At 41.5% G+C, this 15,865-nt stretch overlaps 1 protein-coding gene across 2 annotated transcripts in view; it reads right to left on the reverse strand.

Moving 5' to 3' along the window:
- The window catches only part of EVA1A (eva-1 homolog A, regulator of programmed cell death), a 207,192-nt gene that overhangs the window by 94,712 nt on the left and 96,615 nt on the right, over nt 1–15,865 (reverse strand). For both annotated transcript variants that reach the window (XM_038131846.1, XM_038131845.1), the window contains exon 5: nt 13,940–14,083. In XM_038131846.1, coding sequence (XP_037987774.1) covers nt 13,940–14,083 — 144 coding nt within the window. The remainder of the gene's footprint in view (nt 1–13,939; nt 14,084–15,865) is intronic.

Raw genomic sequence — 15,865 nt, forward strand, 5'->3', positions numbered from 1 at the left:
TCCTGCAAAGCAGAATTCAAGCCCACTGAAGGTTAAGAACACTTCAGAAGAGATGTTATTTACACAAAGATATTATTTACCAATGCACTAATTTTCTACTTTTCTGGTAATAAGATGTGAAACTGTCAAAGACTAATATGTTAAAAAAAAAGAAATTATTCTAAGTAATTAAGTAAAATTGTAATCAACAATTTGCTTGAAGATAATTTACACATCATGAGGTTTGAAGACTTAGGAAAGTAATGAGGAATAATTATTGAAAATAGAGAATTTTCTAGAAAACATATTCAAGATAAGAACTATCTGGCATAACTTCAGATGTCAACAATGCAGATATTCTCATCTGGTCCAGTCACCATGGGTTCCTTTAAAAATGAGAGAGAAACAAGCACTTGTAAGGGGTACCTGAGAGACCTACTTGAAAATAAGATGAACTGCAACGTAGAAATGCCTTTTTCTTTTCAAATACTGACTACAAAGGAAGGTCAAGGTATCTAGTCCACATGTAGCTGATTATACTATAGACAGCTACATCTGGTCAGCATTAGAGCGTGTTTAATAACACACCTATTTGCAAATGCATTTCTATTCAGATCAATATGTCTGTGCACTCAGTACTCCAGCCTTCTACTTAGAGTCCAGGTTGCCAGTCCAAACCTTAGTCCTGAACTTCAAAATGGGTTGGACCCAGCTACGCTAAGACCTACAACTTGCTAAGCAAGGTCCCTCAGGAAAACACAACTCTCCAAGCCAGGATGAGACCCCAGAGACAGAGACACAGAAATCCCTTCAGAAAGCCTGCGGAAGAGCACTTACAGAGAAACACAGGGATCATTACAAGTCCCTCTACACAGAAAAATATTTTTGCCTTAATCAAAATGTCAATGTTAATGGTTAAATACATTTCCTTTAATAAAATCTGCCCAAGACTTCAGGAAAAACATTTATTAAGAGCACTCATGACAGAAAACAAAGCAGTTTGTATGATCCTTGGTTCAAGAGCCCCACGTATGTAAAGAGCTGATGAACCTTTTCAGAGCCTGGGACAGGTAAATCATTTTTTGCACCAGTCTCGCTTGAGAGTCCAAAAGCCTGGCTCAGCCATGAGTGTATTAGCATCCCGGGTCTGGGACACAGTTTCTTGGCCAGCTGCAAAAAGAAGGTAACTCAGTCAGCCAGCCAGATCCATAAAGCAGCAGCTCACACTGTTATTAGAGGCCTGCCTCCCCATCTGGAAATTAAATGCAAACATATGCATAGGCTAAGTGTTGCTTAAGAGAAAATCACTACCGTGACAACCCTGAACGGGACAGGAAGGAAAGAAAAACAGAAAGTACAAACCAGTATCTGTGCCTTCCCCATTTAATTTTCTGTACTATCAGAGGAACCCTCATATCTAATTCAGCACAACTTAAAGGACAAAGAATTATGAGGTGAGGAAAGAAATAAAATCCATTTGTTTGTTAGTACTGCAACAAGCTAAGAAATATCTGACAGAAAATTTACATTACATGTGCTCCAGCTCCAATTTACTAGGTGGTTCAATCCTCCCAAAAGAGAACCACAGCACTGCACCAACCTCCTATGCTTCATTCTTCATTGATACCCAGGGCATCTGCAGAAGGTTTTGATCATCTCTAATAGCACAGAGGAGAAAATTTGCCTTTCCTCCCTGTGGGAATCATATACAGCTTTCACACAGCAGAATTCAGACCCTTTGATCAACATGCAGCATGTTAAAAAACGTGTGTTAGTATGTAATCCTGAGTTATATCCCTAGTGGTTTGGATTTTTTTCACTAGGGAAAAAGTAGAGAGGAAGAGAATTTAGTATTAGTTCTTTTTCATAGCAATAAATATCATAACAATAAGAAACAACAATAAAAAAGTAAGATTAATGTGAGACTGTCATTGAATTCATGACTGAGTGAATTATCATCACAGCAATGGACATGTCAGGCAGGAGCTTAACACCCGATCATTCTGAAGCTTCATGCCAATTCAGTTCAACAGCGACTGTAGGCACTGAAAGCAGAGACTCCTCACATCTGTGTGATCATGTCTGCACTCGATGCATAAACCAAAACACCAGGGAGGTGGGGAGGCTGCTGCTCTCTCCTGCCAGATGCTGAGCAAACAGCCCCAGGGTGTAACCACACCAGGCAGGAGGAAGCACAGTGCCTGCCCAAGGAGCTGATGATTGATCAGGGTTAAGTAGAAAACCTCTTGCTCTTAGGCCAGCGCCCCTCCACTGGGCCATGCTGACTACCATGCCTGGGGAAGAGATGTAGCAGGGGGTTGCCCTTTAGTGAGCTGTTATTTTCTTTCCATTTTTTCATGGACCCTTTTTAAAAAGGCATTTCTTGTCCATTCCAAGAAGCATTTTTATTTCTTCTAAAGAAAATGCTTTGAGAATTTCATCAAAGCTTGAAGCAAATACATATGATGCAGGGACTAAATAGTGCAATCCCCATTTACAGGTTGGTCCTTGATACATACTCCCTGGGTCCCTGCAAGCTATGAGTTTATCCAGGCTGGGGCAACTTTTGACCCCAAACAGGTTTGTTTGACTCCAAATGAAGCTGCATACCAGTTTTCTGCCTCTCCCTGAGGGTTTGGCTTGAACCAAAATGGAGTGACACCCATTAACAAAGAGACTTCCAAGACTCTGCCCTCCCACCCTTGCTCCTTCCCCTCCAGGCTCAGACACCAAGGTCCATCTGGGATTAACCAGCCTTCAGAGTCTTTGCAGGCAGCTGTGAGATGGCTTTCAAAGATAAAAGATGACCCAGGGTGGGCTCAAGGGTAAGGAATTTAGTTAAATATCTTTGGAAGGGATCTAGTAGGATTTGCTTCCTTGTTTATATTATGCAGTATCAGTCATCCTTAAGACCCCAGGCCTGTGTGTCAGTAAAGCTGGAAACACAACCAGCCAGCAAAGGATCCTGATATTGCTCCTCATGATCCTGTCCTCCCCATGCAGAAATGCTTCCCTACTCTGACATTCAGAAACTCCTACATTTTTTGGCTCAGTTCACCTAAATGAGGGATAATAAGTGAAATACTGAGCAGCAGGATACTTGGGACTGAAACTGCAGAGAGTCAGCTTTTCTTCCTGGGTAATGGTGCTGCTGCTGCCCACTGCTGAAACAACAGTCATGGCTAATATATGGCAAAGAGATTGTAAGTCTCTGCTGGCCCCCAGGGGGAAAATAATCATAAGCCTGCTCAGTGTTTGTTAAAAGATACAGGTAATTGTGGAAAAGAGCAACAAAAAGACAATTGAGTGGCTGTGCAGGTTGATTTATGAGGGAAGATTAAAGGAGCTGAACATGAATGGCTTAGCTAAACAGTGACTAAAACAGGACATGAAAAGTAGCCCCTGTCAACAGTATTTTAAGTGTCTGTCTGAAGGGGCATTAACTGTTTGGGTGTGGATATTTTGAATAAATGGAGGTCTTGAAAAGGAGGTCGGAAATGCAAGTGCCAGATGAAAGTTAAGGAAAGTTTCCCGAAGAACAAAACTTCCATGGCAATCTCCTCCCCACTGTAAGGTGGGATGTCCCCCAATAGCTCATCTGTGCTGAGCAGACATGACTAAGGAACTTCTGGGAGGTGTCTACTCTTAAATGCCTCACTGGCATCCCCATCTCCAAGCACCAGGGCAGAGACAACCAAGACAGCATGGCAATAAAAGCCCATTCCAAAACTTCCCTACAAACAGAAGATAAAATACCCATGCCTTGGGCTTCAAAGATCAAGCAGAAATGGAAGAAAATGTCCAATGTGAGGAGAAAGAGTGATTCCCTGGAGTTCTCTTATAGTACTGAAGGATGATGTAGGGCTGGGTTTGATCACAGGTAGTGAGAATACACTTAAATGTCAGCCTCTACACTCTGCCATTATTTGGCCTTTCCCAAACAAAAACTTGAACTGGAATAAGGGAAATTATTTTTAATAACACTAAAGAGACCCAGATTGGTCATCATTCAGCTGTTATAAATCTCATAATTGACACAAGGCACAGCACCCTCCTCCCTGCCTGGACCTCACAGGACTAGTGGTTTGACCATGGAGAGCCACACCTCAGGTTCAAAACAGCAGTGAATTAGAAATTATCTTGCCATATTCTACTGCTTTCTTTTCTTTCATGTAATCAAAGACTGGGCAGCAAACACTGGTGAGAATGGTGAGAATTCCACCTGGTGAACAAAGCATGTATCTACTCATCTAACAATGAATACACATTGCACAGAATATACATATTCATATACAAGAGAGTTGACAGTTCTTCGGTTCAGCTGCCATGACACAAACCCCTGTGTAAATGTTCTCCACACCCAGCATGAGACTACCACTTTCTCCCAAAGTCTGGCTGGCCCTGCCTATGTAACATCACCCATAGCAGGAAATACTTCTTAGGGGGTGAGTGCATTGCACAACAATCCTTGCTGATGCTTGTAGCTGTGGTAACATTAATTAGTGCACTTCCCAGCAGTTAAATTACACATTTGATCATGGGATCATAGAATCATTTAGATTGGAAAAGGCTCTAAGATCGAGTTCAACCATTAACCCAGACAAGTTCACCAGTAAACCACATCCTCAAATGTATCCATGCCCATGTAGCTCTCATCAATGGACTGTAGCCACCCCTGAGTGCCCATTATATTGATTTTCTATTACAGCAACAGCTCACACACCTCAATTGTACCAAGACACCACTACAGAGGTCACACATATTTGCATCTTTGGTGACTTTCAAAAAACTGCTATTTTTTATTCTTCTCTCTGTCCTGGTCTTCTAATTCTCTTTTCATGGTCAGGAACAAATTTTCCAAATTTTCATTTTCCAAATCCCAGAGGATTTCCTATTTGTTTCACATTAAAGTGGAGAGAGGGCAGTAGAAAGCAGCAGGGCAGTGGTAAGAGCACAGCAGAGAAATGTGCATGCTGGCACATGCTGGCAGAAGGGCACCAGCTGTGAATCCTTCTATAAAGGGTGGAAGGAAATGTCATTGTTTTATACATTTTAAAAAGGGAAAGGCAGATAACATTAATGCAAATATATCTTAATTGGTCATGGTGTCAAACGCTCCCTTTAAATTTAATCTAATGCGTGTTTCACTGAGCTGTCAGCAATCTCCAGCAGCCTCCAGGCACTAATGAGTGAGCATCAAGGTGTCAGTGCTTCTGGCATTAACCTCAATTAGGAGGAGTTAGGGTGATCACTGAATCAAGGGTCAGCCATTCATTGCTGACACATTCCTCTGGCTGCAGCTTGCAGTCTCCTGCTTGAAAAGGGCTGGCAGAGTAGTGGCCAACCTTCTCACCAGTAAAAAAGTCTCATACTTGTCAGCATTACTGTTAATTACTATATTTGAAATCTGCACAGGTCTTAACAGGCATGGAGACACAAGAGTAACCCTATTTATGAGGCTATTCAGTGCGGTTCCCAGGTAAAAGAAAATAACCTGTGGTATTAAAATTTTAAATATCTACCACTTACTCATGGTCAGAATTTTTAAAGCATCATTAGAGGCATCGATATGACAAAGAATTGAAAGTCTATACAGCAGGGTTAAGCTTACAGGGGAAAAAAAATCACCACAGAGACAACCCATGTAATTTTAATTCTGCTCCACTTCTCTCTCTCCAGAGTTCCTGAAAGATTACCTTTAGACATATGACATTCAGATGTCATCTTGCACAATCATTCTCAGGTAGATCTGCTTTTCTGGGGTGAAATCATGGGTGGATCATGAGTGCTTTTGAGACTGCACCCCTCCTATTCAAGCATGGAGATCTCAGGACAGCGAGGCAGAACCCTCCAGATCCACCCCAGGCCTGAAATCCACTCTCTAGATGGCAGATTGCTGTTCAGCCTCAAGGACTTGGGCATATTTATGCCAGAGGAAATCATTCTGTGAGAAAATCTATTTAGTAACCTCGAAGTTGTGTCAGCCACCATAAAATCTTGGTTACATTACAGTTTAGCATTCCTAGTCATTACAATGGAAACTACAGGACTATTATAAAAAAAATCTTAAATTTATAAATTTATAAAATATATTAATAATACCAGAATGAACACCACCTGCCTCCTTCTTACCACCACTTCACTACAACAGACTGACCAGTCTTCCCTGCTGTCTCCCCCTGTGACTTTCAGGCCACAGGCCTTACCAAATGAAACAAAACAAAATAAAACCTACAAAACATAGAGATAAAAGGATTAAAGGTCTCAGATGCACAGGTCTTATGAACAGTGGAGCCCAGGGGTTTCAGAGTACTTTAGCTAACTCTTTATGGGACTCTTTCTGTAGCAGAAGCTCTCCCATAGTTGAAGGACCACAGCAGGCTTGAAAACCTTGCCTAATTGTAAGGTAGCACTTGTCTTACAGCTCATTTTGCTTAAGATCATCATAAAAAGTGTCCTTTGAACTCCCTCTCTGCTTCCTCCAGACCCATCTTATTTCCTCCCCATCCCCAAGGCATTGATTTTTATCTCCAAGCCTCCATTTCTTCTCTGCAAGAATCAAAGGGGTTTCAAGCCTTTCCCTCGTGGTGACAGCATTACCTGTTCCTCCTCCACCTGAAATGCAGAGCTCTGCTTCCTCAGAATATTTATTTACCCTAATCTGTTTCAGAGACAGGCTCATTCTGCCCTGGTAATGAAGAGTTGCTGTGTCTGGGCCAGCCAGGCCAGGCATGTGTGGATTCTCTTGAGTCGATTCATATCAAGCTGCAGTGAGCTGTGCAGTAAGAAAAGACAAACAGGAGCAGCACAATGACAGTTTTCAATTACCTGATTCACCAACCTTCATCTTAAAACTAATGAGGCTGTTTGTGTTAAGTTTCACATCCCAGTGCAATCACTACTGTTAAATATAAACAGCTCTTTGTCCCTGCAGCATGTTCCTCCTTGGTGCAGGATGGCAGAGCTGCTATGGCCTATTATGAGCAGGTACCTCCAAGCCCATTAGTAAAGCATTGCCCCACTCTCTTCAGCACTGGCCAGCAAAAGAGATGGCATCTTGCCTTTACCCTCAGGTAATCCATGAACTCCAACAGATCCACGCCATGAATCCAAATCACGAGTCTCCCTGACTGAGGGATTTCCTCCTTGCTTCTCTCTGAGATGCAGGATACTGCTTCCACAAAATTCTTAAGTCATCATCAAAGGTGATAAAATCACAGCCTCAGAAGTCAGAAAACGTCAGCCTTGAGCTATCTGGTCACCCATCATGGTGCAGTTTTTAGTTACGCTGCCACAGCTTTTTTAACAGGTTCTGTTGAAGTATGAGTCATTCTGAATGTGAGGTCTAAGTTTCTGAAAGGAAAGCAAACTCTTTGCTTTTCCTTCACCTAGATGGAAACGTGCAGAAGTCTGGAAGGAGGGTCAAATCCATTTGTTGGTAACAAATGTTACATCACCAGGGAAAATCTACTCTGCTCCCTCTGCCATACCACCAGATGCAGTCCTTGACAGTTTAGAACAAATATGACCTCGAGAACAGAAAAGAACAACCAACCAGTCAAAGTCAGCAAATATATTGACCCCATCCTAACTTCTGGAAACATTTATGGAATTAATAAAGATAAAATGCAGAAAATTTACCTCAATCCCATGCAAAACCAATTAATAGGAAAACCTCTCTCCAAACCCAAGTGTAGAGCTTGATATAACCATGAGCTGAGGTGCCAGACACCAAGCTGCTATTGGAGAACTTTTTCAGCATTAATACTCATGGGTAGAGGTAATTCCTCAAGAACTTAAAAAAACATTATGTTCCTCTCTTCCTTGGATGAATCTTAAGAGTTGGAGATCTGTCAAAGAGTGGGAGAGGAAACCAATAAATATAAGGACAAAACACTGATATTATCGTTACGTAGAAATTATAATTTTGACCCAAAAAAATTTGCATAAGAACATGGTGGCTGAAAGCATCTAACCAGGTCATGAACAATGGAATCACTGAATGGTTTGGGTAGGAAGGGATCTCAAAGTTCATCTAGTTCCAACCCACCCCCACCATGAGCAGGGACATCTTCTACTAGAGTGGGTTGCTCAAAGCCCCATCCAACTTGGCCTTGAACACTTCCAGGGGTGGGTGAATGTTGATGTAAATATTTGCATTGTAGAGGCTCTACATGTAGATAACAATATGCTAGCTTAGCACCAGGACCCCCATTTACAGTCAGTACAGGAGAACTGTCACTTCAAATATGCAGCTCATCTCTTTCAGGCACTTACTTTAGGATGAGATGATTTGTGCCTCAAAAGCAGCTGCTTCTCCACATTACCTGTAAAAGGAGTTTTTCTCAGAAGGGGGTGTACATGCTATGAATCTCTTTGGCTTATATGTCTACACTTCGTCAAATGAATCCCACTTCATGAATTTTTCAATATTTGTAGTCATTACATGAGGATTGGATAGCTTTTTTTAAAATACTCTCTAGCTTGAAGAGAAGCATAGGCTTGATACAAAAATTATTGACAAACCTCTATTAACTTAGGAAAACATGACAAAGGATTTGAATGATGTCCTAAACTATGTCTGAATTCAGTGTCTTGACAATGAAAGTAGCCACATGGAATTATATCATATCATTATTCTGTTCTTTATTTATTTGGTAGGTCAAAGCTGTGTGGCCATGCATTTCAAATCTGCATGTTTGTGAGTTCTGTTTCATAGCATTACACAAGAAGCCCAGTTAAACAAACATTATCAGACATTATACATTCAGTGGAACATCCCTAGAGGTAGATTGCCTAAAATGTTTATTTGTTTGTAAACAGAAATTTTATTTCAACTTTTGAAGAAGTAAAGTCTGCATTACACATTCTGTATGTCTTTTCCTAGCAAGACTCTGACTGCATTGCCCTGTTTCAAAGAGGTGTAAAAGGCTTTTGTTTTTTCTTGGAAGTCTGGAATTGCTCCTTTTCTATTTTATGCAGGTCTTGGAACTGAGTTTTACAGCAACAGAAAGCACTTTTGCAGTGATAAAAATACATTTTCTACATTCATGAATTCATAAATTTTAAGAGCAAAAGGAACCATTACATTCATCCAGCCTGAGGCATTGATAGATTTACTGCACAGGAGCTAATGGACCAGAGCGCAGTCCCTTTGAGATGACAGGAGAGAATTTGTGCAGCTTTTTTCCCTTCCTCCTCCTCATCATCATGAGGGCAACCACCTCAGAGCTACCTTGTTCAACAAAGACCCTGCCTCTAGTCCAGCTTGAAAGAACATTTCTTTAAACACATTTTAGAGAAAGCCAGGCTGCTTTCCCAAGCACTCAGAGAAAGCAGAGGTCAGCACAACCCCTCACCTCAGCCACCTCGCCTTGACCCCATCTGGTCTCCCAGCAGCACCAGACACCCCAGAGCAGCAGTAGCTGCTGCCCCTGTGCTCAGGCTTTGTTCTTTACCTGCACAATTCTCTCGTTGGGATTTGAAGCACTTGGCCCCTGGGACTCAGCTTATTGCCTCATAAAGCAGGATGGCAGGATTATTAATGTGGCAGAACTGCAGGGTTTTCCAAGCAATTTATGAGTTACCATGGCAGTTCATTAGCTCTCAGCCCAATGACCCCTTCCTGGCAAGCATGAATCAAGCAGGAGGCACGCACACATCTAAATGTACAACAGATATTCACATCAAAAACACATCCAAGGCCATATTTCCTCCATTTTGTTCAGCACATGTCCAACTGCAGCACTAAAAGGTAACCAGTTATCAGGACTGATAACCAACCCACTGAAACATGTCTAGACACAAAGAAATTCACAATCTCACTTTTTTAATTTTATTTTTATTTTCAAGCCATTTCTGATGGATGCCTACACTTAAAGAACAGCAGGTCCTTAGCAGAGGGTTTGTATTTGCAGCCTGCATGGAATGCACAGGGAGGCAGGTCTGGCAGTGGGGGCAGTGGGCACACTGAATGGCTCCCTTGACTTTCAATGCTCAGAATAAGGTTTCACTTTACACACAGACAAGCCCCTCATCCCCACTCAAGGAAGAATTTGAGAAAATATTTAACTTTCATGGTAATTATCCATAGGTTCTAAAAGAAAGCACACACTTCAACGTTTCCTTGAGTCCAAGTGGCACTGTGTGTGTGAAAAAAATCCACAGATTTTAATGCAGTGCTGAGTTAGGACTTCAGTATAGGCAAAAAAAACTAATCTAGCAAACTAGAGGGAAAGAGATATATAGAATTAAAGGGAGCCTTTGACGTTAATAACTGGACAATTAAGAAAATGAAAAGGTTGTGAGCACAGTAAGTTTTATCAGTAAGTACAAAACCACTACCAAGCTACTCACAGATATTACAAAAAATGACAATGTTTTATACCAAAGAAAGACAGAGAGAAAGGAAGATGTTTGGGGGAAGAGGAAACAAGGAGAGAAAGATTTCTAGTAAGTCTTTATTGCATTATTTTTCTCACTTGCATTAATGCTTTTTTATTTTCTTTTCTTCTCTAAGACTTTCAGGGTATTTTAAAGAAAAGGCAGAGCTAAAATTTTTATATCTGCCTCTATTACAGCTGCCACACTCAGAACTCAACTTCACCATGCTTTATGTACTACCCAGAATGAACTTGCCTTTTTCTTTTGAAAAAATAATTAATGTATTTATAAGTGCAGTAATGGGACCCACATACTGGAAAATCCCACCTTCCATACCATTCCATTAGCTAAATGTGGCTTTGGGCCAAATTTTTGTATTTCAGGTCCTGCCAAGGTTCAGGTTTGGAATGTTTTTACATTGGAGGACTTTTCATCTGTTTCCTTGGCTGGGCTAATAGGACCCTAATGCACACAAGAGATCTCTCTCACACCAGGCTGCTGGGTACTTGTTTGCTTCAATCATCTCGTACATACACACAAACTGATGGCATTTCCCTCTCAGCTAAGTGATGCCAACAGGCCTTGAGCCCACGGTGCAAAGGGGTATAATTTGATACGGAGAACTGCTGAGTTGAGTCATTCCCACTGGCTGGAATAATTACAACCAATATTTTAAAAATATACGGCTGGGAAAAAAGTTATATGACACCTTTATTTAAGAACAGATTCATCCAGCAAAACTGTGTGTGTCTGGCAGGAATTCTCATGTCCAATAAAACATGGAAGCGGAGGAATGAACGAGGAATGAACGTTCAAGAGGAATGAACGTTCAAGAAATATGGATATGGCTTAAAGAAAGCAAAGCTGTTGCCTCATCCATTTACCTCTTGGATATCTGGAATAGGGCCCAGGTCCTTCTGTCAGGCTAGAGAAGAACAGTGTAGGCATGATGACCTTGAGAGACCCTGCAGATGTTCTGCCAGGACTGGGAGATAAGACACCTCACCAGCTCTTCCCTAGGCCTTGGTCTACATAAACATCACCAATCTGTCACAGGGTCCATCTCAGCTGTGATTTCTGCTAACAGCTCATGAGCTTTTCATTAATATTACCTTTTATCATCTCATAAATTACTTACTCAGCAGACTTTTTTTCATGAGTTGCTATCAGAAGAAGAAATATTGGTCTCCTTCCAGTCCTTCCCATTCTTTAGCACCAGAAGCAGAGCTCAGCTGCTCTGCCCCTATAGTTGCTGAAGTTACTCACAAAGGAAGTCTCTGCATGAAGACTCTCCTACCCACGGCCACCTCCATCACGGTTCTTGCTCTCACCAACTCTTCTGAAGCAGCACAGCAGGTCAGTAGCACTGGCCAAGGACACATGGCAGTTTTTCTCACAGGTAAGACCAGTGACACGTAGCAGGACATTTCTGCCACAGTTGGGCAGGCAGGGAGTGATAGAGAGGAGAAGACTGACTGCAATGCCTGATTTCAGAGAGTGATGGGGTCACTTACTTGAAGCAGAAGCAAAAAGGGTCAAAGAGATGCTTAGAGAAACCCCTTCGTACACCCATCACATTTCCCAAGCTATGCCAGGGTCACTGCATCTTTCACTGATCTCCAGAAAACAGCAGCAAGAGACAACGTGTTTCCAAGTGCAAGAGGTGGGAAACAGGGATATGTATTGACATTCGGGCAACAGGGAAGTGCAGTCATGCCCATTTGTCCCAGCCTGTCCCCTTCATTCCTACAGTTTTGGTGAAAGTAGGAGAGCACTCTACCAGGAGCCATAATGTGTACAGCTTTAAGGAAACCTGAAACAAAGAGAGGCCAGCAGGAGGTTTTCTACACTGGTATCATTCTCTAGGTCATGAGAATACCAAAATGTTTGGTTTTATCATTTCTTCTAAAAGAATTCCAGGACTTAGTTCTGTCTGGCGCAAGCACGTGGAACTGGAATTCAATTTCTTGTTTATTTCATTTTCACATGTTGAAGGACTTTGCTATTTGAAGCAAGAAATATGTGTCTGTTGATCACAAAATCCAGTTCAGAGACATGTCTGAGATCATGGTTTTGAAAAGGAGCCATGGCCACCTTCAAGGGATGAGGCAGATTTTACCCACAGAAAAGCAAAACATGCCATTTTGTGCTCTCAAGCGTGACTCATTTCCTGATGCAGTTGGGCTTGGACTAGAGAGTTAAGATCAGATTAAGAGATCATTAGTGCCTTTTATAGCGGACTTTGAGACCAGGACCGCAATTCTAGAATAAGGCTGTGGAGGTCTTTGAAGGAGAAATCCTCTTGGAAATACATCATGGGGCTCTGTTTGTTTTCCCTGGATTTTTGAGGGATGGAGCTCCTGTTTTGCCTTCTACATTGCCTTTGTTTCTGTCAAATCCCGATGAAGATAAGCTTCTCCCCAGAATTTTTATGAGAAAAGTGATATTAAAACATCACCTTCCTGACTAGAAAATTCACAGGGCTTTGCAAGGATAGCCTTGCTACTTCTTGCTGCATCACTTCAAACAAAACCCCACCTTCCTGCCACTCCTGCCAAATGAAACAACAGCCAGACGAGATGAGAGCCTGATACTCCTGCATCAATGTCTCTGCTCCTCAGGGTGCTGCACAGCCACCATGCTGTAGCCACTACACAAAATGTTACAGTGACTGCATCTCAAACACTTTCTGTCACACTCAGCATGCTGCAGTTACACATAGACTGACCCACACATTGCTGTCTGAAGGCACAGACAGCTTCTCCTTCACTATTTGTCCCACTGTCTGCTCAGCTCATTCAGTACAGCACCAAAATTTGCACTTCCAGATGGAAGCAGAAAGGAACACAGAGAGAGAGACTGAGCTGATCCTAGTAACAACTATGTAAGCAAAACCCTGAAGGAAATATTTTTAAATATGTCAGCTACAAATGACCAAAATATCATCACAGTAAGAAGACAGATGTTGTTTTTATACTACAGAGCTCAGACAGGAACAATTTTTCTCTGTTGCAAAATAAGATGACTAGTCAGGTAAGAGCAGAGTGTCTGCTCAATGCTATGACTTAAGCTCCCAACTGAGAGGAAACTGTTTAATTTATGTTTAAAACAGTATTTTGTTAGAAAAATTGTTGCAATGTTTAAGTGAAGATTTTGGGAGTGATTTTCTACTAACACAGTGAATGAGTATGGTTTGGTAATCCCCTGATTCTATGGTACAAAATGAAATAAATATAGAATAAAGTAATAAGGATCCTACTGATAACCACAGCTTTGCTGCAGGATGCCAACATTCAGTGTGTAAATATCCACTGAGCGGATTGCCTTCACTGCCAGATTTTCCTGCCTTAAAGAAGCAGATGAATGGGTTAATAAATACCATTTTCACATTTTTTTCTTTTTCTATAGAGCCAATGAGTACAAAACTACCCTGGTGATCCAAAGCTTTCCCTTGTTGATGAAGTAAGAATCACCATGAGCCAAGTGGAAGTTCAACAACTTTTTGCATCTTATTCTCCACACACCACTGCTCAACAAACATAGACCCCAGTGAGAGTTAGAGAATTTTGTAACTTACCACAGGTGTAGATGACATTAAGATGCTTTTGGATGCCTGGGTAACAAGGATCTCCAAATTCATAGGTGCTGGCATATATGCTGCAGCTTCTTTTCCCGTGACAGCGCTTGATCATGAGCTGGAGAGCAGTAGCTGACTGACACTCTAAAAGGGAAAAACAATACCTATCTGTGAATATTTGTCCATTCACAACAGAAATTGCCAAAAAATAATTCACCAGTTGCAGACTGTGAGAGTACCTACAAGATTTCCATATTTAAAAGTCTTTGTGTTTACATGAGAAAGTGTATCTGACTCTAACACACCTCTAATAAATTGGAAGAACATTGAAGAATCACACATCCATACAAAGAAGGCTGAGAATAAAAGATGTTCTCAACCATAAGAGGTGTCTCAAATCCCCCTCTCTGGTCCCTGTTGAAGACAAAGGTGATCAGTGTCTGTGTCTGCTCTTTGATGTTATAGTTCTAAATCTAATGAAAATTACTATGAGATGGAATAATTATAATATTATCATCTACAATGTAAGTAGAAATATTGTTTTAATCACATTCATTCCATGCAAGTATAAACATTTTTCATATTAATAATTTAGAATATGGGAAGTTCCAAAAGTGTTTTCCCATATATTTTTCTCTACCAGTGGTTTTGCCTGTGTTTTTACCTTGGGTGACAACAATTTGCACAGATAAAGTCTTGAGCTTTTAGGTGCAAGACTGACAGTTTTCTTTCACTGTCCAGCCAGGACCAAGCTCAGGGGGAAACTTGCAAGGAGACATTTCTTCAACATCAAATCGTTGCTGAAAGGAACAGGACAGCTACAGAGAATGGAATACAACCCCCTTTTGGTCACTAATTAGGAGGAAGGAAAAGGAAAAATGGACCTCAAAAGGTACTGAGTGCTAGAACCAGGATGACAATAAAAGCCATCAGAGACACGGGAAAGCCACAAAAACCAAGCCTACAGGGTAACATGCCCTTTTTCTCAAATCAAAGGCAGCATTTCATTTTACATGCTGCAAATGACAAAAGAAGAAGACTCCAAGTGAACATTTTCATACTGAATGACCCAAACTTCCTTAGGGGATTTCTGATCCAATGAGTGTCAGAGGGTTCAGTGGAAACATCTGGCATGCAGCAATCCCAATTCATTGTCTTTTTGCAAACGTCCAGCTAGAGAAACTCAGCAAATCTAAATGCTGCAGAGGATTTCTGGGAGGGTGCCTATTCTTTTTACTTGTTATTGTTCTCACACATAACAGAGAACATCCCACAGCTGTCTGCTTAGGGGCCTTGCCCTCTGGCACAGGAGCATACTGTATCCATGGGGAATTACACATTGCTGGTCCTGTGAGAGGCACAACAAGGCTTTTGCATCCAGCATCCCAGAGATGGGCAGCCTTTGGGACCTTCCTCATTTAGGAATATGTATGCACTAATAACAAACTACAGACTCTGCTCTCCACCTTAACAGATCAAATTGACTCCTCAGGTGCCAAAACTGCAGATTCACCAGACTGAAAAGGCTTCTAGGAGTTTTATTTGTCATATACTCTCACACTAACATGGACAGCTTTTCTAGCCTTCACTAGACATGTCCTGGTATGGATGGCCTCCTTCCTCCCATGCAGTTCTGAGTGGGCCATGGTTTCCACCCAAACTGACTTTAGCACCAGCATCTGTATCAGGAAAACAAAGAGGGCTAAATTATGGACACATCTTTGCCCCCTTTGTTTAAGTGATACCCTGTACCTTAGAACGATTTTGCCAAGTAGCATTACTCCAAAAAGGTAATACAGCCTGAGATATAACAGGGCTAGTCCTAATAGTCAATTTGCAGAAGGCACCCACTGTATTTTTGGAGCTTTGAGCAACCCGTTCCAGTGGCAGGTGTTCCTGCCCATGGTAAGGGGATTGGAAAAAGAT

Source organism: Motacilla alba, chromosome 3, assembly GCF_015832195.1.
Source record: "Motacilla alba alba isolate MOTALB_02 chromosome 3, Motacilla_alba_V1.0_pri, whole genome shotgun sequence".
In the NCBI taxonomy this organism is placed as follows: domain Eukaryota; kingdom Metazoa; phylum Chordata; class Aves; order Passeriformes; family Motacillidae; genus Motacilla; species Motacilla alba.